The sequence below is a fragment of the Penicillium verrucosum genome (genome assembly GCF_028828655.1).
Source record: "Penicillium verrucosum strain IBT 35672 chromosome Unknown utg000003l_segment0_segment0, whole genome shotgun sequence".
NCBI lineage: Eukaryota > Fungi > Ascomycota > Eurotiomycetes > Eurotiales > Aspergillaceae > Penicillium > Penicillium verrucosum.
In genome coordinates this window covers 1,597,748-1,618,826 of record NW_026643212.1, presented here as the reverse complement: position 1 = coordinate 1,618,826, position 21,079 = coordinate 1,597,748, and the positions used below count along the sequence as shown (strand labels likewise).

General features: G+C 45.2%; 8 protein-coding genes across 8 annotated transcripts; 4 read left to right on the top strand and 4 right to left on the bottom strand.

The window, feature by feature from the left end:
• Window positions 1-124: 124 nt before the first annotated feature.
• N7516_008315 (uncharacterized protein) lies at window positions 125-1,689 on the top strand (the record flags this gene model as incomplete). Its single annotated transcript, XM_057221034.1, has 2 exons — window positions 125-143; window positions 1,100-1,689. The coding sequence occupies 2 exons, from the start codon at window positions 125-127 to the stop codon at window positions 1,687-1,689; spliced, it is 609 nt and encodes a 202-aa protein (XP_057071306.1).
• A 256-nt stretch (window positions 1,690-1,945) lies between these two features.
• On the bottom strand, window positions 1,946-3,920 carry N7516_008314 (uncharacterized protein; the record flags this gene model as incomplete). The annotated part of the gene is made up of 7 exons (XM_057221033.1): window positions 1,946-2,472; window positions 2,535-2,918; window positions 2,991-3,106; window positions 3,172-3,321; window positions 3,372-3,491; window positions 3,540-3,738; window positions 3,797-3,920. The coding sequence occupies 7 exons, from the start codon at window positions 3,918-3,920 to the stop codon at window positions 1,946-1,948; spliced, it is 1,620 nt and encodes a 539-aa protein (XP_057071305.1).
• Window positions 3,921-4,914: 994 nt separating this feature from the next.
• N7516_008313 (hydroxymethylglutaryl-CoA reductase) lies at window positions 4,915-6,069 on the top strand (the record flags this gene model as incomplete). The annotated part of the gene is made up of 1 exon (XM_057221032.1): window positions 4,915-6,069. The coding sequence occupies one exon, from the start codon at window positions 4,915-4,917 to the stop codon at window positions 6,067-6,069; it is 1,155 nt and encodes a 384-aa protein (XP_057071304.1).
• Window positions 6,070-6,289: 220 nt separating this feature from the next.
• N7516_008312 (uncharacterized protein) lies at window positions 6,290-8,177 on the bottom strand (the record flags this gene model as incomplete). Its single annotated transcript, XM_057221031.1, has 3 exons — window positions 6,290-6,490; window positions 7,442-7,794; window positions 7,847-8,177. The coding sequence occupies 3 exons, from the start codon at window positions 8,175-8,177 to the stop codon at window positions 6,290-6,292; spliced, it is 885 nt and encodes a 294-aa protein (XP_057071303.1).
• A 1,261-nt stretch (window positions 8,178-9,438) lies between these two features.
• N7516_008311 (uncharacterized protein) lies at window positions 9,439-9,922 on the top strand (the record flags this gene model as incomplete). The annotated part of the gene is made up of 2 exons (XM_057221030.1): window positions 9,439-9,656; window positions 9,763-9,922. The coding sequence occupies 2 exons, from the start codon at window positions 9,439-9,441 to the stop codon at window positions 9,920-9,922; spliced, it is 378 nt and encodes a 125-aa protein (XP_057071302.1).
• Window positions 9,923-10,136: 214 nt separating this feature from the next.
• N7516_008310 (beta-glucosidase) lies at window positions 10,137-12,797 on the bottom strand (the record flags this gene model as incomplete). Its single annotated transcript, XM_057221029.1, has 7 exons — window positions 10,137-11,442; window positions 11,503-11,665; window positions 11,719-11,968; window positions 12,022-12,244; window positions 12,311-12,363; window positions 12,417-12,610; window positions 12,674-12,797. 7 exons carry the CDS (start codon window positions 12,795-12,797, stop codon window positions 10,137-10,139), a joined length of 2,313 nt encoding a protein of 770 aa, XP_057071301.1.
• A 2,596-nt stretch (window positions 12,798-15,393) lies between these two features.
• Window positions 15,394-16,775, bottom strand: N7516_008309 (uncharacterized protein; the record flags this gene model as incomplete). Its single annotated transcript, XM_057221028.1, has 2 exons — window positions 15,394-16,725; window positions 16,773-16,775. 2 exons carry the CDS (start codon window positions 16,773-16,775, stop codon window positions 15,394-15,396), a joined length of 1,335 nt encoding a protein of 444 aa, XP_057071300.1.
• A 3,064-nt stretch (window positions 16,776-19,839) lies between these two features.
• On the top strand, window positions 19,840-20,685 carry N7516_008308 (uncharacterized protein; the record flags this gene model as incomplete). The annotated part of the gene is made up of 2 exons (XM_057221027.1): window positions 19,840-20,468; window positions 20,520-20,685. The coding sequence occupies 2 exons, from the start codon at window positions 19,840-19,842 to the stop codon at window positions 20,683-20,685; spliced, it is 795 nt and encodes a 264-aa protein (XP_057071299.1).
• Window positions 20,686-21,079: the final 394 nt, after the last annotated feature.

Below are 21,079 nucleotides of genomic sequence, written 5' to 3'. Positions count from 1 at the left end.
AGCCATTATGACCTTTACTCTTTTCATGACTTATGAGACCATGTTTATTTTATTTTGACCCTTTTATTTTCTACTTTTTGCTGCTTGACGAATCTCTTACATCAATATACACGTGACTTTAGAAATGGTACTTACCTATATAGGTATAGTACTGTCGTAAAGTTTAACTTACAGCTACTAAGCCTATATAGGTACCTAGGTAGGTATCATAATGATGTCCTCCGTACGTAGATAATTGAAGAAAATGAACTACGGATAGTCGAGAACCTGAATACCTGAATCTTGAGACTCTAATATCATCATGGATGTTCTACGTGAATCAATGGAATCCCTCAAAACGGAACCAGAAGCGATCCGAATCCTGAAAAAAAGGAAGTAAGATACTAACCGGCCCCACCTTTTTTCCAAGCAAAAAAAGGGACCCTCGCAAGCGAGGGTCTGACACCCAAACACAAAACCACCCCCAAATGCAATGGTATCTTTTACTAGGCGAGCCATATAAAAGGTACATACATAAATGCTGGTTTTTAGTACTATAAAAGTCTTTGAAAGCTTACTATAACCTAGCATATAAAACAATCAGCTCTATTTAAATACTATATTTGATTTTCAGCCTAGGTTTTATGGAGCCCTCTTAAAGTATTACGATTTGCAGTTTTGGCATACTGTTGAGCAACCTGTTACTATATGGGGAGAAAGCAGAGGAAGAATTATTAATTGATTAAACTAGAAATGAAGGGGGTTATATACCCTGCTAAAACCATCTAAACTCTGCTCGATTATAGTAAACAAGCTAACAAATAGTAAATAACGAACAAATAGGGCTTAGTCTATAGTTAGCAAACATATATACGTGTGTAACTAGGAGATTGTTCAACAAATACCATATTAATTTTTTTTTAACACCGGGCTCTTTATACTCCTAAGTCTTACTTGATTTCTTACTATCTTACTATCCTACTAACCGAATCTGAACTGAATCTGAACTGAATCTGAACTGAATCTGAATTGAATCTGAATTGAATCTGAATTGAAGCTAATGGGCTCCTTCTTTGTACAAAACTGGAACGCTACTTTGATGCTGGCAAATTCGTTATAGTTCCAGACATTCCGAGTTTTCAGGGCAAGGCCCTAGTATCTGCTGTTAAGTACTGGCTCGAGGGTGAGCCCCGGGAGTTCCGCGTTAGACTGATCGACACGGATTGGGAGAAAATTGACGAGCGCCTATGTATATCTAAGGTTCTAACATTTAGACAGCTAGACGGCCGTCAACTGAAGTTCCGTACGGACTTCCGACCCGCAGCACGATACCTATACTTCCATTACTGTGTGCAGATGCTACGAATGTGCTGGCAACATAGTAGCCGCGGTAAGTCCAGCCAAGCCGCCGCAATTCTACAAGCGGAAAGGGGGAAGCCGTTCTGGGGGACTGCTGGAAGATATCTCCCGCGAAACATGCTCTTGGCCCTCGTGGAGGATATGGGCCATGAATATAAGTCCGTTATGAATGGGGCTGCGGGAAGTCGGGCGGATGACGATAAACTTCTACTAGCCCTGCTTTCGAAAGGCGTCAAGGCTCGACCATCTATTCTGGCGCCGGGGATTTTTGATGGTACTCGTTCGGAGGAAGACGTGTCTGAGATTGACTATGATGGCGATGATGACGATGAGGATGAGTGGAGTGAGTAGGACTTTATTCATGAATAGCGGTGGATCTATGTATTATTATCACCCGTATCACAATCGATTGGAAATTACCATATTGCATGTGTATTGTTGTATATTCTTTAATGTTTCCGGGTTTATAGTTACATGAGGGCACTTTGCTCTGCATCTAGATGGAGAGTAGTATAGGAGAGAAGAAGATAGAGGAGTCACCAATTCATGAAATTAGAAAATAGAAAAGATACCCGAACACACGCAATGCTTCTAGCCGAAATAATGTTTATAGCATGGCCCCACGCCTTAAGAGACCGATGTTTGTAGTAGCACTTCCTGTCTTGGTCTCCAAACGGTCAACAAAATGTTCCCACGATGCCTGAGATACAATAGGCGCAGTACAGTAGGGCCCAGCACCAGTAGCATCCAACAGCTCATTTAACCGAGGTAAAACAGCGCTGATTCTTTCAGCTTCCATCTGGAAGATTTGCTCTCGGGTTACACTGGCATGCTGAACAAACCAACTTAGGTCCTGTATCATAACCCAAATCTCAAACAGGATCACTAAGTCAGGATGAACTCCAGCCTCTATAGCCGCTTCATAGGCTATGCGGTATCCTATGGCCTCAACAAATCCCTGGGATTTTGGCAAAATCAAGCGGTCATAATCTTCTCCGCGGTGACCTCCTGAAATGGTGCTGGTGATCCCGCGAAGCTCATCAAGTAGTCCTTGTTCGTACTTTGCTAAAAAGGACATTGGGTGCTTTGCAGGCGGCATTTCGTATCGATTTAGCAGGAGCTCCGATGTCAATCCTAAAATTGAACGTCGTTAATACATAAAGTAAAGATGACATGAAAGGAAGGAGCTCCCATACGAATACTCAACACTAGGGTATCTCCCTCGGCGATCGACATCCCACGCGTTTCCAACATCGACTCAATAATATGATTGTTCTCGTACAAGCCCTGCGCTCCACATCGCTCCGACAGAGTGAAGAGACTGGCTTGAGATGTTTTGTACAAAACAGCCTTCGCCATAGCCCCAATTGCATGTCGGACCGGGGCTGCCAGATTGGAATCTTGGAAATACTGAATATTCTTCTGAGTATATGCGTCGAGAACGGAGATTTGGGCCAATGCGTGAAGGATGGGACCGTATTGAGTTCGGAAAGAGATGATGGGCTTGGGTTTCTGGTCTGGCCCCAATATATGTCGGCGCTGGCTATACTTCCCTGCGACGAAAACACTCCGTTTCATCGCTGTAATCATGGTTAGTGGCAATACGAGAGTACCAACTCCAATGCGCCAGATGCATGATAGGAACTGCTTACGCGTGTCTTTTGGCTTATCCAGAGCCCCTAATAGGGCTGAATGGGGCAGTCGGACATGGTTAAAGCTGGTAATGGCATGATCCACCGGTTTTGATGCTGCTCGCCTAGGGAGTAACCTAGAACAAGGATGGATATGTAGGTAAGTATCTTATGAATCTGGGTATTTATTTGTCACACGTACTTTGCAGTCACACCTTCACACATCTGCTTCCCATCGCTGAGCCAAGTAATAAAGGGTCTGATGCCACGGCTTTCGCCAGAAACAATAAGCTGGGCAAAGACAATCGCAACTCGCGGGAAACCCTTTACCGGGGAAGATGGTGGCATGATCCTGAAATTGTCAACATAATATCACAACATGGGAAGTATATTATATCTTACTTCGCTCCACTGAGGCCAGGGGTGTTTAGATCGAACTCTCCATTTGGAAGCATTGTTGCCGTTGTTTCTAGATTCTTTGCATCCAAACCGTGCCCGACCTCAGTTAGCATATACTGTGCCCTAGTCACCGAGTTAGTAGTATTGATATATTAGTACCTCTATACTAACGAAATCTCAAACTTCAACATCTGATCCAACAGTTTTCGGTACTGCGGTTGGCTCTCTGCAAAGGGGGCCAAGGTTCCTGCCGCAAGATTGATTTGAATGGTCATCAACGTAAATGTAGCGACATCTGCAGCTCCAATAGGATCCAGATGAAATTCCCAGAATCTTGGGCTGCAGCTAAGAATATCTACCGCTGTCATCCCTGGATTGGTGGGTTAGATAACGTCACTAGGATTTAATATTGGGAGGTGTATTTCAACCGTAAGCTTTGGTAATAGCAGCAGCGCGCTGGTAAGTGATATAGATTCTCTCATTGTCGGTAGCGCCTTCTGGGGGAGCCTTGAATAAGGGTAGATGGAGCAATTCGAGGGATGGGAAAGACATTGTTCAGTGAGACACCTGTAATGCAAAAAGTCCAAATTATAGACTGAAATGAACAGCGGAGGGTGACAAGGTCGTCTATAGCATATATCATGAACAATTGGACGAGATAGTCTGCTTTATAAACGAAGACGAATTAGCCAAAGCCGGGTATTGTTAGCTAAGTGATTATATGTTTGGTACTCTGACATTGGACATAAAATTGGGATAGATTGGCGATGATGTGGCTTTCCATAAATGGTTTACACCACCTTGGTCAATGCAGCTGTTTGACTTGGGGGTGGTGGTGACGTGGCCCTGTGTAAAGGGCCACGTCGATCAATGCAGCTGTTTGCTTATGGGGCCCAGATTAGTGATGTGGCTAGCTAGAAGATCTTTCTCTGGCGAGTATCTCCTCTTGTCGACCTTCCTATAAAAGAAAGAACCTCTACACATTAGGTCCTATAACCCCTCCTCGAAAGTGGTCTAGAAAATAGCTAACTATAGTGTGCAAGGAGAGTGTTATAACGGGAAATCACGTATTCAACAAGCTCCTGTAAGATAAACCAGTTTCTTGGTGAGAGAGTATAAAATACTTCAACCCGGCTATCCCCTCGTTGTTGTTACACGGAAGGCTTTATATACGCATGGTGTATTACAATAGGCTTGTGCGACATGCATACCTCTATAGACGTATTATCTATACGAGCAGGCTTTGTTATTATGTGATCTACATATACATATTCCTGTTATGGAGTGGACAACAGAATGTGACCCCAAGGTTTCGGCTATGATGCAGTATTACATGCGATATAATAGCAAAAGGCATGCTGCAGATTCTGAATGCTATGTGCCACTTATGGAATTGGTACGCAATGATGAGGTTGCGATATTTGTCTCTTCAATCGAGGGATTATAGATATAAATGCTATGGATGTACAACCACGTATATTTGAACTGATTTTTCACTACGTCGACAGACAGCAACCGGTTTGCATCTCCAATCTCTACCGGACACATGGCTTCACAGACGATGGCAAAGTTTGCACATGTTCTGCAAGATGCGAAGCATATAACTGAACGCATACAAGATGCACCAAAAATATCTATTGAAAACTTCATCGGATATATCTCTGTACCAGTTGGACTGGCCGGCCCTCTGTCGATCAAAAGCCCCGATGGAACCAGTACGCCAATCTATGCTCCAATTGCTACCACCGAGGCTGCCATCATTGCAAGCTGCAGCAGAGGCTGTAAGGTTCTAAATGAATCTGGTGGAGGGCAGTTTCACGTTTTGAGTGAAGCAATGTCTCGAAGTCCAGTGTTTAGATTTGACTGTACCCAGCAAGCGATCGATTTTGCCCGTCGCGTGCCAGATCTCTGGGATCCTATCGTCAAGGCTGCAGAGTCCACAAGCCGCCATGCTTGTCTTGTGAAATTGACACCAAACATTGTGGGCTCAAACGTACATGTGCGGTTTGACTACACATGTGGAGACGCGACAGGGCAGAATATGGTCACGATTGCTACTCAGCGTGCGTGCGATTGGCTTCTTGCTTCAACTCAGGATCTGGAGTTGAATATCAAGAGCATCCTGATTGAAGGGAACATGGCACCGGACAAAAAGCCATCTTGGGGAACTGTCAGCTCACCTAGAGGCGTTGAGGTTGTCGCATGGACCTCCATTTCTGATACGATATGCCGTGCCGTTCTCAAGTGCACGGCGGAGAGCATATACCATGTGTTCCGCACAACACAAGAGGGAGGGATCCGGAACGGTCAGTTCGGCTCCAATATAAACGTGGCCAACATCATAACAGGAATCTTTATCGCGACTGGTCAGGATGTCGCAGCGGTTGCTGAAGGGCCCTGGGGCCATTTGACCCCGGAGTATGACCATGAGTCTCGCCAGCTGAAATTGACTCTTTATTTCCCATCTCTACCGGTTGGCACTGTTGGAGGTGGAACCGCTTATGAAACGCAGCGAGAAGCCCTAGGGATTTTGGGATGTGCTGGTCCTGGTATGAAATCCCGTTTGGCGGGTCTAATTGCTGTCTTTTCTCTTGCCCTTGAAGTTAGTACTGCAGCCGCTGCCGCAAACAACACCTTCAGCAAAAGCCATGAGCTGCTAGCACGTGGAAAGCAAGGAAATGAGAAGACAAGCAAGATTTGAGTAGCAAGCTACCTAGGTACTTGGCCAACAACACAATTATCAGGAGAGTTATTTCGGTACCAACCTAGCTTTATTTTACAGTGTAGTAACGCTATACACGCGATAACTAAGGAATCAATATTATTTGCAAACTCTGTGTCATCCCGCATTTACTAACTAGTCCACAGCACAACTATACAGTATGGGCTAGTAGATACTCCCCACGTATATAAATAACACGCTATCGAATCCAGATATGCTTTTGCGCAATATCTATATTGCCAGTTATATCAATGTTCATTTGCTCCGACCCCGCCTCGTTGTCAGTCTCCACGGACGTTTCTTTGGAATGTGACGGGGAGAGCGCCGCTGCTCTTCTCAACATCCACACGAGGAGCTGCTCCAGATGAGTCCGACGGCCCGCGGCGGCAAATTCTGTCCACTAATAGACATATGAGTTCAGGTCTTGGCTGATATGGCTTAAGCTTACCTTTGACTCGTGGCTGATCTTGAGGAAATGCCAACTGTAGCCAGTGTAGGCCATTCCATAGACGCCGCGGTACGAAGACGTATCGGGGCCCGGGGTTAAAACCCCTTTTTGGGAGGGTGTTGATGCCTGGATACCTGAATTAGTACCGCTTTATACACCGCCCTAATACAGTATACTATAAATTCTTAATACATCAACCTGCCTACACAGTCATGTTGTAGTTATACGCCTTTGGCCATCATGTCAAATTGCAAGGTTGCATACATGGGATGATACAGATTATGTAATCTAGCTTAGTCATAACCGCACAGAAACAGCAGTTTCTATTATGTAGAAAATGCAGAGTTCTCCATATCAGCCCTGAGGTGCATACATTTCAATACGTCAGATTTCTGTCACATCATACAAATCAAGGTATCTCTATAGGGACTTCTAATCTGAATTGAATCTGAACTGAATCTGAACTGAATCTGAACTGAATCTGAACTGAATCTGAACTGAATCTGAACTGAATCTGAACTGAATCTGAACTGAATCTGAACTGAATCTGAACTGAATCTGAACTGAATCTGAACTGAATCTGAGGTAAATCCGAATTGAATGTATATTTCATGGAAGGAGATACCTGATTTGTATGGAGGTCAAAAGCTTCATTTTTTGGACTTGCAACCGTCAGCAGAATCAGGGTACTTGGATTACTAAGGCGCATGTAATAGTAATTCAGGTATTTTAATTTTCTGCCGTTTTAAATTAAGGCATTCAGGCATAAACCCCTTCCAAACGGGGTTTCGACTCCGGGCCCCTATACGTCTTCGTACGCCGCAGTTGCGTTTCCCCTCATATTTCCGGGCTCGATGGATGCAACCTTTCATACCAATTAGCTTTTCTAGACAAAAGGTGTACAAAATAAATAGCAAGATACGTACCTATATACGCGAGCAGTTGGGGGATAGGGTTCGTCCCTCTGATCTGCCCCTTCGCCTCAACGATCAGAACGTTGAGGCACAAAGACTCGCTCTCTCCATACCAGACACTATAGTCTGGGCGACCTGACAGAACAACCTTCTGGCGGTTGAGAGTCACAGGACCGAATTTGTAACCCCGTTCGCACTGCACGTTCAACGGCTGTGCATTCCTGATTGTGGATGTTGCAGTCTCGTAGGCATTGATAATGACCGAGTCCACGATCCATCGCGCACTGGCCTCATTGATTCTAGAGTGGCCAAAAGTCCTTTCAATGAGACCCAGTGTGCTCACTATATTCAATTTGCTACATGTCCCTTCTAATCCATGTCTTGGATTGCGTACCCAGGCGAGGAGGAAGGGGGAGCGGCTGCACATCTTTCATCTCCGTGTCTTTCGAATCAAATTCAAGCCTGAGGCATTTTTCCACCTCTTTTAGACTCAAGTCCGAGATCGGGACGGTCTTGTATTGTTTGCTCTGTGCATTCAGTTCATCAGTTGCTTCTTTAAGCTGATGTCGGTCGATTAAGTTGTCAAGGAACTTAAGCACTTTGGTCTTGAGCTTGTGAAAGAGCTTGTGGTTTTGTTTGGCCACGATCTCTGTGGCATCGGTGCTCTCGTTGGTGACACTCTCCACACTCCGCACCTCGTCCATGTTTTCTCTCTGCTGGCTCATTCGGTCAAGAGTGTGCCGGATAGAAGTTGGCTGAAAAGATGATGGGAGAAACGGTATTGGATGATGATGGAATGAGATTTACGATGAGAGGGGATTGTGAAGGTTTATCCCTGGCCGTTCACCAAAAAGGGAAAGAAGGTTTCCACACATCAGCCTTTTGGGAAGCGGCGGGTGATGCACTGCGCCAAGGAACCGCCAGGTACAGTGAGGTTTAAAAAGTATTTGACCTCAGGTACTTCCAAGGTTGAACTTCAGAGTCATCTGTTTACTGCCCAAATGATATTTAGAAACATATTGAAAAAGATAGTTAGAAAGTCAGAAAAAGGGCAGGTAGGAGGACAGCTAGAAAGACAGCTAGAAAGACGAGTATTAGGAATCAAAATGAGAAATCTGAAAAATCTACCTTGAAAAATCTATCTTGAAAATGCTGGATTCCAAAGCAAATGGATTTAATGATCGATAATCAGATATTACGCCAATCCATGGTTCGGAGTCCGCACCAATCAAAAGAGACCTATCTCGTGTAAGTAGGTTATATCTATGAGGTTACCTAGGTATAGCTCTGTATAAGTCTGGTTCGGACCAGTATTTTCTGCCGTTCCCAGTCCTTTGAGGATTGGTATTCACAGTAGAATTGAACGTGTAATTTTCGTATGGAGTTTACATACCAGTGGCAGTGGTCACGAACTTATTGACGTCCGTTATCACCCCGAACCCTGCACCCGGGAACCCCTATCCCTACATCCCACCGGTCCACCTTGTTGCGCCGCAGGGTAATGACTACGCGTGCCAGCCGATCCCCTCCCACCATTCATCACCCTGGGGTCCGAAGATATTGATGAAATTCTGTTATCCGGAAGCCTCAGGCAAATACAAGTCTACGGCAATTCCCAAAGAAAATTACTATAGAGGTAGACTTAGATACAGAGGAGATGATAGAGGCATAGGGATTGGGATTGGATGTGGATTTGGATTATTTCCGCCAAGTCTTTCACTTGGAATTCTGTGGGCAGTCTTCAGGTTATTTAGGGGCATTTGGGGTCGCGAGTTGGTGGATGGCAGGGGCGACTGTTGCGGTTGGGCTGTTTCCAATGATTTTCTGTCGTATAGTGCCCCATCCCTTTCGGGTCTAGTGCAGGTCTCCACGTGGGCCGGCAATACCCGGCTTGGCAGAGACATCGCAAAAAGCCATAATTGCCTCTTCGGAATTCAAGGACCTGAGCCCATCACATCTCGCTTTGAAAACAAAGCCAAAACTACCATGGCGATCCTCAAAACCTTCACTCTCCCTACCTCCGCAAAGGAGCTTCTGATTGGGCCGGGCTCAAAATTCTTTATCGCCTTTATCTCCGGATCAGATCCCATCACTAAGCAAGCTTGGTGTCCCGACGTGAGAGCCGCTATGCCATCTATCACCACGGCATTTGCGGGAGATGACACACCGGCACTTGCGATCGTTGAGGTTGGACAAAAACCCGAGTAAGTTCAAGCACGGATGCTGACCCCACATTGTTGATCTTTCTCGGAAGAATGCCGGTGACCGCCAGCATGATCTAAATTCCAGTTGACTAATATGAAAATCCAGGTGGAATAACCCTCAGAATGTCTACCGCACTACTTGGGCCACCAAGAATATTCCTGCTCTTATGCGCTACCAGGAAGTCAACGGAGAAGTGACTGAGACAGGCAGACTCGTAGAGGGTGAGATTCTCAACAAGCAAAAGCTCCAAGACTTCATGGCATAAAGACATTACGACACGTAACTTTTACGGAGACGAATTGACATGTGTGTTTACATTTACATTTGACATCGGTTGCGTGCAGAATCACTAATCGGGGGAGCCTTGAAACTGAGCAAGGTGGATGGATGATTAACGAGAAATGCATTTCATTATCATAACCTTGGAATTACATCTCCCACTAGTTCAAACTTCCCAGTCGCCGGAACTGTATGCGGCTCTAAATCGTCAGCGTTCCCGTGAGGGACAAGTCCCTGCTGTTACGCCCCACAAAGATCTGATAAGTCCCGCGCTGAAGGAGCCATTGCTGCGCATCTGTATCCCATGTGCTCAGGTCTCGGCGAGTCAGATTAAAGGTCACAGTGGCCGACTTCCCAGTCTTGATCAAAACCTTCTCAAAGCCACGCAGTTGGCGGACCGGGCTATTGGGAATGCCAATATAGAGCTGCGCAACTTCCTTTCCGTCAACGCTACCGGTATTTTTCACAGTAGCCGAGACCTTGGCTAGTGTATCAAATAGGCGGGGATTTCCACCCGGAACGATCGGTGCACTGGGAGGATAAGTCGTCGATGAGGCTGATGTCTTCGAGATCTTCAGGTTTGAGTATCCAAATGTTGTGTAAGACAAACCGAAGCCAAACGCATACTGTGGCTCGATGTTGTCCTTGTCAAAAGCGCGATAGTCGATGTAGACACCTTCGGTGAAATCCGACTGAGGGAAATATTGGTACTTCCCTTCGGACTCGGTGGGCTGGAGAAGAGGGCCATAGTCTGACGGTTGCTTCGCAACGGTGTAAGGAAGTTTACCTGAGGGGTTTGCATCTCCGTAAAGAATGTCGACTATAGCACGACCTGTGTCCTGTCCAGGGAGATGGGCAAAGATGACAGCGGTAACATTCACATGATCAACCCAGGATTCGATAGTGCGGATGCCGGCGTTGTGAACCACAACAACAGTGTTGGCACATTTATTTGCGACATTAGTCACAATTGTGTCACTGTGGGTATCAGACAGAGCCTCTCGGTCGACAGCCTCTGTAGCAAAAGCATTAATGAATACCAGACACACATCAGAGACATAGTTGACGACGGGATCTTCCGAAATAAAGTCCCACAGAACGGAAGACCCGTCTTTATATGCTCGACGTTGAAGAGCTTCTATCGGAGAGTCAATGTAGGCAGGTGAATTCGCACCAGATCCACCGGCACTATACAGTGTTCCGTTCTGGTATAGAGCTGATCGCGCTGTTGTGGGGAAGCTGAAAGAGGTGGCAAGAGTATAGGCCAGTGGGCTGTAAGCATCGTATCCGAAGACAGAGACCAACTTTGGGGATCGAAGAGGAAGAGCGTTGTTCTGGTTCTTCACGAGAACGTGTCCCTCAATGGCCGATTGCAAAAGCACTGACTTTGCGGCTTTGGACGTAGATATGACGGCCTTGTGGGCAGCACTGATGTTGGAGGGCATTCCGACACCAGGCTTGGGGAATGCTGAGTCTTGATCGAGATAATACCAAGTCGCCATTAATCTGCCGATGGACTTCAGCATGTCGCTTCATTTATTTTCCTCTCTATTTTCAGTGTCTTACCTTGTGATCATGTCATCCAGACGAGATGCTTCCATAGTTCCGTTTGAAATTGCCGTTGTCAAATTACTGTTCCAGTAGCTTGAGCTAGGCATGACAACATCCAGACCGGCGTTAGCAGAGGCAATTCCAGTATGCTGGGCAAACCAATCAGTAATCACATAGCCTGCAAAATAAGTTAGTCCTTGGATTTTGCTCAAATGTTTGGGATCCACCCACCTTGAAAGCCGAGCTCTGTTTTCAAAATTCCGTTGAGGGCTCTGCTGTTGTGGCAAGCGTAGGAATTATTCAAGCGGTTGTAAGAGCACATGACGCAAGTGGTCCCAGCAAGAACTGCATCCTGGAAAGGCCACAGGTATAGCTCATGAAGTGTTTTGTCATCGATGTTTGTTGACACAGACTCAACATAGTGGCCGTCGGAATCGGTGGTCGGATTGCGGTTGGTCTCTTGCTCGTTTGCAATGAAGTGCTAATAAAGTTGGTCTCAGCAAGGCAAACTTCTGGATATTTTTCTCGACTTACCTTAAGAGAAGTGGCAACATTTTGGGACTGCAGTCCCTTGACCGACTCAGCAACCAGGATTCCGCTCAGGTATGGATCGGCAGCGAAGCCTTCCCAGTTGCGACCACCAAGAGCCACACGGCCCAAAGGTCCGACGACAGGCCCAAGTATCATGTTAACGCCCTTTTTACGATATTCCTGGCCCATGAAGATACCTCTTTGTTTAGCAAGGTCACGGTTCCAGCTGCATGGTGTCATGGCCACCGATCAGTAATGTACGTCAAGCGCATGTTTAAAAGTTTTCACATACCTGGCGCCTACATGAACACCAGAAGACCAGCCATTAACGAAGTCAGGTCCTCTCTTGAACATGAGTGAGCATATAACTAGATGTGAAGGTATCGAGAGGTACTTACCAGCCCATTACCGGCGTCGCTCACACACATTCCCGGGAACCCAAGGCGTGTGATACCCTGGATGTTACCAGAGCATCCATTTTCGGCAGTGATACCTGCAGTCAAATTGACTTTCTCATCGTCAGAGAGCTTGGCGACGAATGCCTTGGCCTTTGTGTAAGCAGAAGCCCAATCCCCGGCGCCTGTCCCTTCAGCTGTTCAGCGAGTCAGTGATACTCATGTTATAGTAGAAAACACAATGAAGTGGAAAATCATACGCGAAGGGTAGACCGCAGGTGATTGCCCGTAGAACACTGCGTCATCAATAATGACATCCTCGGCGAGAGCTAAGTTCGCTACCGCGAGACTCAGTAGAAATGACTTCCGCCAAAAGGTTAACATTGCGAACGAATTTCAACAGCCACGAAGCTTCGTATCAGCAAGCTTGACAGTTTCTTCTCTCACTCCAATACCAATTTATACCTCAGAACCCCTCCCAACTCCGGGACATTGCATGATACCAACTACCGAATATCCCACTTCTGAGTTCCAGCGGGTAAACATCGGCAGAATAGAATGTAACATTGCACCTATTCAGGGTCTAGCATTCAAGGACTTGTCTAATTTCTGATTAGCTCCAGAGGAAAGAACGGCTATGTCACCGCAAAGAGTCATCTGCGGGGAAGGCGATGGCGTCGACGGGGATAGTTAAGCCGAAGTTGCTTGACCGCAGGAGAGGACCCGGGTGTACTATGAACAGAGTCATGTCATTTGAAGGCCCAAGTCCACTCATGTGCCGAAGCAAGCTTGCAGTAGCGCGTTGTAAAGGCGGGGGAAATCCCCCACGGGGTGACAGCCGGAAGACCCGAACAACGCGCCGGGGTTTCGAATGGCGACGAAAGGGATCCATCGAAGGATTAAGAAGCAGTCAATCAAAGCTTTTCCATGCCTGGCTCTGGTATCAACTAGTCGAGATATGAAGAGGAAGAAAAAGGGGAGAATGAGATATGAAGTATGAATGGTGAAGTGTGAAGTGTGAAGTGTGAAGTGGGGTGATCCATTGGCCCCACCTTAATATGCACAATCGCCCAGCATCAGCTTTATACACTCCAACTTAACTACCAGGCTTGATTTATGCTAACAGCCAAGCGCCGACTCTATTGACCTTTTGATCCAGGGTTTAGGATGTCTGGCATTCCTCCAACATACTTGCTCGATCTCTGGGCATTTCATCAACACTCAAAGCAAGAGGGCGAAAGCGAAGAACACCAACCCCGAAGACCATGTGAAATGCTGCAGCATCCCCACATCCGAATGTGATTTCCCGATCTCACCAGTTCCAGATTGCACTCACAATGTGGGGCTTATCCCCGCAAGTCTGCAAAGACCCGAGGTGGACAGCCGAGAGTACTGGCCTATATTAGGCGCGTGCTATAAATCCTATCATCCTGTCATTCGGTCACTCTGTCGCTCTGCAACACTAAATCGTATGACAGGCAAGAGACTAGATAGCCCACAGGAAGGGGGTTGCCAGACATGTTGTTGCTTGACATCATGAAGTTACCTCCCTGTACGGAGTAGATGGCTGCTCTCCTTCCCCCTCTCGCGCGGGCTCCCTGGTTGCTTTTTCTTAATTTGCGTCATGGCCCCTTTCGAATGTCTCCTTTCTTTTCCATTCTCCTCGTGTTTCTCCAGTCCTCCGCATTATCCCCTCCCGTCTGTGATCTGCCGACTATAGGGGTACTATTGCCCTAGCTCCGACGCTTTTGATTACGCCAACCCCCGGACAAATTGGCTGGTCTACTCCGTACCTTTCTCTGTTGCACAAACCACAGCTGGCGAGTATGTCTACCGCCCAAATCATATTCGAGCCCCGAAAAGCCCTCGCGATGGTTGGCGACGCCACGCTTCGCCAAATTCTTGTCAACCAGGGTGCGGAAAAAAAACATGTCAGTTGGTATTGCCAACGACTACAAATCTTCTACATGCACTGACCATGATCAACAGGCAACATTCAAGACGTGATTACGCATGTTGCATCAAATAGTCATTTGCACGAGCGGGAGATCGCTATTGGCCTAGATCCTTTCATACTGAAGCATCCGGGTCAGGTGGGTCAGCCTGCCGGAAGAATTCTCATGGCTACAACAATTGAAGCCATCATGGGAGCGGTCTACATAGACTGAGAGAAGAATGCCAACGATTGCGAGGCAGTCATGGCCACTCTTGGTCTCTCCTGGCCTGAATGATCTCTGTCGGCCCCTCGATCGGCCCTCCTTCCCATTAAGGCATGAGAAAGCCCCAGTGTGGGGGCAGGGGAGGTAAATTGCAGGGCTGAACCTTTTTCATTGAGTGGTGAAGCGGTCTGTGAAATGACTTGTATGCCACAGCACTCTCCAATGAGTCATGTTCGCCCTGGAAGGGACCTCCCCTGGCCCCTCATTTGGGTTTCCCTGTAGCTCAATGGGTGGGAAGTATCTTGTGAAGAAAATGTTTTCAGATGGAGGAAGAGAGCGGAGGACGGGATGAGTTTTCATGAGACAGTCGCTTGTTACCATTGAAATTGAAGTAAAGTTGTTGCACTGAACCTGGTATTTTCTTGAATATCTAGATACGCTGTGAAATAGTCGTCGAGATCTACCACCCAGCCCTCCCGGAAGATAGAGTAGCCCTTTGGCATTGTGAATTTTACTATCCAGCGTAAGATATTGACTGTTGTTGATTGAGCTACCTGAGGCTGGTGGGCCGCTCTAGATTCATTTGCCAATCCAGCAGCCGAAACCACGGACTCAACTGATCGCCAAGGCGTAGATGTGTGGCGAAGGGAATCGAGGACTGAACAGTATCATATCGATAAATCATGAAAGCCTCGTTAAAATGGCCGTTTGCGAAAGGATAGGTTGAAAGCAAGCTTTGTTGGCTGATGTTGATGGTGATGGGAGGCGAGTGTAATCCACTGCATTCAATGGGTATCGTGACGTGCAAGTTCGCTTCACGTTCATTCTCCGTACAAGAGTGGGGCCTTCCATGCCTCTAATCGCTCATCATCCCATATAGCGTACCCCCAGTTCCAATGCTGCATGGATCTCATGTTACAAACTGCGCCCTCGAACGTTTGACCCGGGAATTCTGGCGTAATATGGTCCTTTCTCCATGCTTTGTTCGGTGTTTCAGTCGGTGGGAGACTTGACGGTGGGAGACTTGACCACAACTCTTCATAGTTCACAACAGAGTACTTGTCTGCCGGTGAGATCAAAGGTACTATGGCTTCTTGGTGGATCGTAAATGCGTAGAGCACATCGAGACCGATAAAGGTCATAAGTCTTGACTCGATGTTGATCAGGATCATATCGCGCCGCGGTAAAAAGGGAGCATGAATGAGGCGATAAATAAAATCTGGTCCGAGCTCAGCCAGTGAGTTGGAACATTCACCACGTGAGAACATCGAGACGAGCTGGTCGGCCGAGCTCACGCGGCAACTCATCGGTGGTTGTACATCTGGCGGTATAAATTCAAAATATCTTTTTTTGAGCCTAGGTTGCAAAGTTGGACTATTATCCGCAATCTCGCGCATACTCTCAGCAATACCATCGTAGAGTGGTGGGAATTTGGTGAGTAGGTAAGACCAAATACAACCTATTTCTGAGTATTCCCAGGGTGGCATTGCCCCGAAAAACAACCGGTATGCCTCCCGCATTTTAGCAATGTGGTCATCTTTGGGATCTTTGGGATCAGCGGACTCCCAGTCATTTTCTTCAGGTGGGTGCATTCCGGGTTTGGGGACTGTTTCAGCCGGGCCGAAAATGTGACCATGGGTTTGAAGTCGACACATTGCCCTGAGGAAGCGATATTTCTCGGTATGGGAAAACTCCATTGGAATAAAATAGGACTCCCATTCATTCTCTGGGATCCATGGAGGACGTGGTGCATGTTTCGCATAGTCAACCAAGAAGAATTCAAGCTGTTTATGGGAACGGAAGAGGTCGAATGTTTCTTGCAGATTGTCGACGACGTCAATGCGTTTCAAATTTGATGAAGTTCTTTGTTTGATTTCGTCTTTGCGTCGCCAAGTATCGAGCAAGGCGATCGCTTTTTCCTTGTGGTTCGCGAAGAGAAGACCACGAGATCGTATGGCCAGAATCGCTTCTCCTAGCAAGGGACCAAAGAGGTTTGTTATCATACGGCGGAGGAGCTCAGGTCGTGCTTTAAGGTATACCCGATAGACAGTGGGCGATGAAAGCGCGATGGACTTCAACGAAGATCTGTCGGGTATCTCAGACAAGATGAGGATCAACAGCTCCGTCGGGAGACCCTCTAACGTGGGTTTGGCCTGTGAGATGTAAGTATGATCTTCGGGATTTGATGTATCGCTCTTACCATGGTGTTTTTCTTTTGCGCCCTCTGTTGTATGCTTTGGCACGGGTACGGGTTTTACGGAAGAAGAGAAAAGGGAGAGGTGTTGTGGGAGAAGAGAAGATCAAGAACAGCGGGGGAAGTTCACGTGCCAAGGCGGGTTTGGGGATTTGAAACCATAGCCAGGAAGGTGATCATTGTGAGGTCTGTTCAGAGGTCATGATGCGAACCGCATTTGAAACGAGCGTGGAGGCCCTTTCCCAAAACGGCCCAGGACCCTCACCTCACGTCCTCAGCGAATTTGTGAACTTTTTCGTATATGTCTTTGAGACCAATGGGCATCTCAGAGTGCTGCTTTTTGCAGTCATCTTGGTCTCTACCAGCCATTGCGGGTAACGCAGGATATTTCCGAGAACTTGTTGAGAAACTGGTCAACAACACTGTGTCGGGTAGTAATTAGGCACCCAAATGACCCCTCAACCTTGTTAGTTTTCCATGGGGAGTATCTTCCAACTGCAAATAGAGAAGATTATCTAAATTCCAAAGAAAATAGTAAAATATATCATTTGGATCACCGAGTACGGTTTATATTGCCAGGCAATAATTTAGATCCACTCTCACTTCACAAGTACCATTGTTGAATCTATAGTTACTTTATATAGTATTTTTTTATCAATGAATACTGTTGAGCAACCTGTTACAATGTGGGGAGAAAGCAGAGGAAGAATTATTAATTGATTAAACTAGAAATGAAGGGGGTTATATACCCTGCTAAAACCATCTAAACTCTGCTCGATTATAGTAAACAAGCTAACAAATAGTAAATAACGAACAAATAGGGCTTAGTCTATAGTTAGCAAACATATATTTATATGTATAGGAGATTGTTCAACAAATACGATATTAATTTTTTTTAATACCGGGCTCTTTATACTCCTAAGTCTTAAGTCTTGACTCTTGATTTCTTACTATCTACTAACCAAATCTAAACCGAATCTGAACTGAATCTAAACTGAATCTAAACTGAATCTAAACTGAATCTAAACTGAATCTAAACTGAATCTAAACTGAATCTATAAAGTGTATAGTATATAAATAATAAATGCTTCAAGAAGGCAGTCATGAACTAGGCGGTGGGGTAATGTCGGATGGCATATTTAGTCGCCCGTAACCGAGCAGCATGTAGTTACAATACAGAAAGAGGGCTGGCTTCAGTATACTTTTGATGTTTACACGCGGGGCGGATATACATCTGCAACGTAACCACTCACAGCAACTTATTAATATGCTTTTCTCTCTACTAAAACGCCATTAAATTAAATTTGGGTATTCAAACTACCATTTAAGCGATATATGAAGTATAAAGGAGAGAAAAGTCGGTTAGAAGATAGACAGTTGACTTTTATGAAGCTTTACTTTATAAGGGGTACTTGTTTTTATTAGGGAATTATATATAGTGAGTAGAGGTACTATTAGTGCTACTATGATTTGTACGTAAATATAGACCTAATATATATACCTCTTTCTGCTAATACTTAGTAATCCTTCCTCCTAGGTGCCAATTCGTGGTCAAGTTAGATCCTTTTGGGGTGGTTTAGTATAAAATTCTGTACAAAATCTAGCTTTACAATAAAATCAGTATAATACCTACTAATTCCTACTTCTTACTATGATAATATAATGATAATAAATATATAGGCTGGTATATAGCTAAAATATAGCTATTAATCAGTTACTTTATACGTGCTAAGGCTATATTTGTATACAGAAATGGGCATTTGATAGGCTTTGATCCATTTGTGGGCTATTGAGAGGTCTAATCCCAACACCCGGGGTTTAGAATAATGCCCAAAAAGGGCAAAAAGGATCTAAAGTTTTCGGATGCAGTGTAATTAATTAAATGATTAGATGGTAGGACAGAGGTTGAAAATGTTGTACGCACAGACGGGCATTGTCAAGTTGACAGGTATACTCTGTGATTTCTAGATTAAGTTCGTGTAACATGCTTATGAATTCTCCTAGAGACTTATATCATATGTACTTTGATGATCATGCAGACCACAAAGTCACACACTGTACCATGTTATACAGGTGTTGATCTGTGTTGATCTGAACATGTATACCCAAAAAAGCGAGCCAGTTAGTAGGCATAAGTTCTCATACCCCTTATAGCCTCACCATTATATCATCATACCGCCTACCTAAAACGCGTAGTATGCATAGATATAATCACCATAAAATTGCACCTGAACGTGCCAAGCGCCCAATACACCTACCGGGTATTATACCCATTTTTCACCAGATACCCAATCTACCTATACAAAAGATACTTAGTTATGCAGCCCGTAGGCATAACATACATTTTTTCAGCCCTTAAACTAGTCAGAGAAGACATAAGAAGATATATATTGTGTAAAGAAAGTCTATATTATTTAACCAAACTTTGGTAAGGAATATGAAGTATACTAAAATATAGAAAGTACCAAGTATATTTCTACAATATAGCCTCATATAGTGTCATTCTAAATTATTATCCTTCTTCTATATTAGATACTAAGAATCTATACTACCATGAAATTAATGAAGCTAGACTTTATACTATATATTCGTATACTTTCTATTACTGTAGCTAGTTCGAGTACTAAAATACATGTTATGTTTACGGGTGCCAAGGTACCTTTTGTATAGGTCAGTCATACAAAAGATATATAGTTAAATTCTAGATTGGGTATCTGGTGAAAAATGGGTATAATACCCGGTAGGTGTATTGGGCGCTTGGCACAGTTAAAGCAGATTTTTCGCAAACAAGATGGTGTGTTCTTCATTCCTAGAACTCTAAATCAAATGCTTTTATAATGTGTTACTATTTGTAAAGATAAATATAATATATTGTTTTTTTTGGCGAGCAGAATATTTATATAATCATAGTGGTGTGGAGCTGGGGGTGTAGAAACTTATGTCCAGTCACTGTACGAAAGCCTACTTAAAGTACGAAATTCCCACTATTCAGTTCTTTTATTCAAATCGCCAATTTGATATCAACCAATAAATACACGAAGCAATTCCAATAATTCATACAGCAACTGTCACTATGCGTTGGAAATCAGATATCGCGCCATTGATCTGTTATTGTTCAGCATATCTGACCATCCTCCTCTATCACACACGACGGCAAGTTGGAATGTATAGCGCAAAGTTCTCCAAGAACAAAGCGTGGCTATTCATCCATATTAGCACCGGGCTCCTGGAATTGAGTCGATACCATATCTCTAAAGCCCGACTTGGCAATGATAATATCCTCCCCGGGGAGATAGATGTGCTGTCTTGCTTCATCTGGTCATGGTCCAGTTTCGTTCTTGTAAAGACGCTTCGTCGTGGCGATCCACTTACAACTCGGCCTCCATACCAAACGGGTGCATTGCTGCGCCCTGTCATCTGCGCCATATCATATCTACTGCAACTGCCCAGTCTACACAGGGTGTCTATCTCTGCGCTCGATAGCTTCATTTATGCCCGACTGGCGATCTTTTTCTTCACCTACACGCCGTATCTGCGTGGATACTCGTCCAGCACATTTTACTCGATCTCTATTCCCTTGGCTGCGGTTATCAGTATTCACGAAAGCGGCGTTCACGGCGCGTCCTTGGTGTTCATCCTTGCGATGGCTTGTGTTTCAAAATTAAATGAGTGGGTGACACATAGATCAAGAATCCTACAGAGGTACGTTATGGCAATCAGGTCCTCGAACATGTTCTAACTTCGTGAAAATAGATCGAAAGCCCAGTCATATGTGGTTATGCTCGAAAAATATCTCCTTGCTGGGTTGATTCACTTTGGATTCGCCGATTTAGATAGGCTGCGAGAAGTTTCGAAGAGTGACGCGCTGATAAAACCCCTCAATGACGACTATATACCGAAGCTGGAGCGGAACATCTGATTTTGACTATCATGACTGGTTATGAGAGGGGAGGAACCGATTTGAACATACCGTTATATATTCCTAGAAATTAGAATACGAGGGCATACATGGTGTAGAACTTACATTGTGGCCTACAAGCAATATTAGGCGTTATTCAATTGCAAATTTTTATTTTGAAGATAAATGAGGTCTTCCAAATGGGAATAAAAAGAACTATACTACATGGTCGATAAGTGTAAGGTCGATTCCCGAATCAGGATGGTAGTAGCCCCCGCCCCACAAGTGCACCCACCCCCGGGGCCACCCACCCCCCGGGGCCCTGGGGCCCGGGCTCCCCAAATCCTTAACTAGGAAGAGGGAATGAGTTATACCTACTTTTTAGGTAATATTTGACAGTAATAGCCAATAAGAC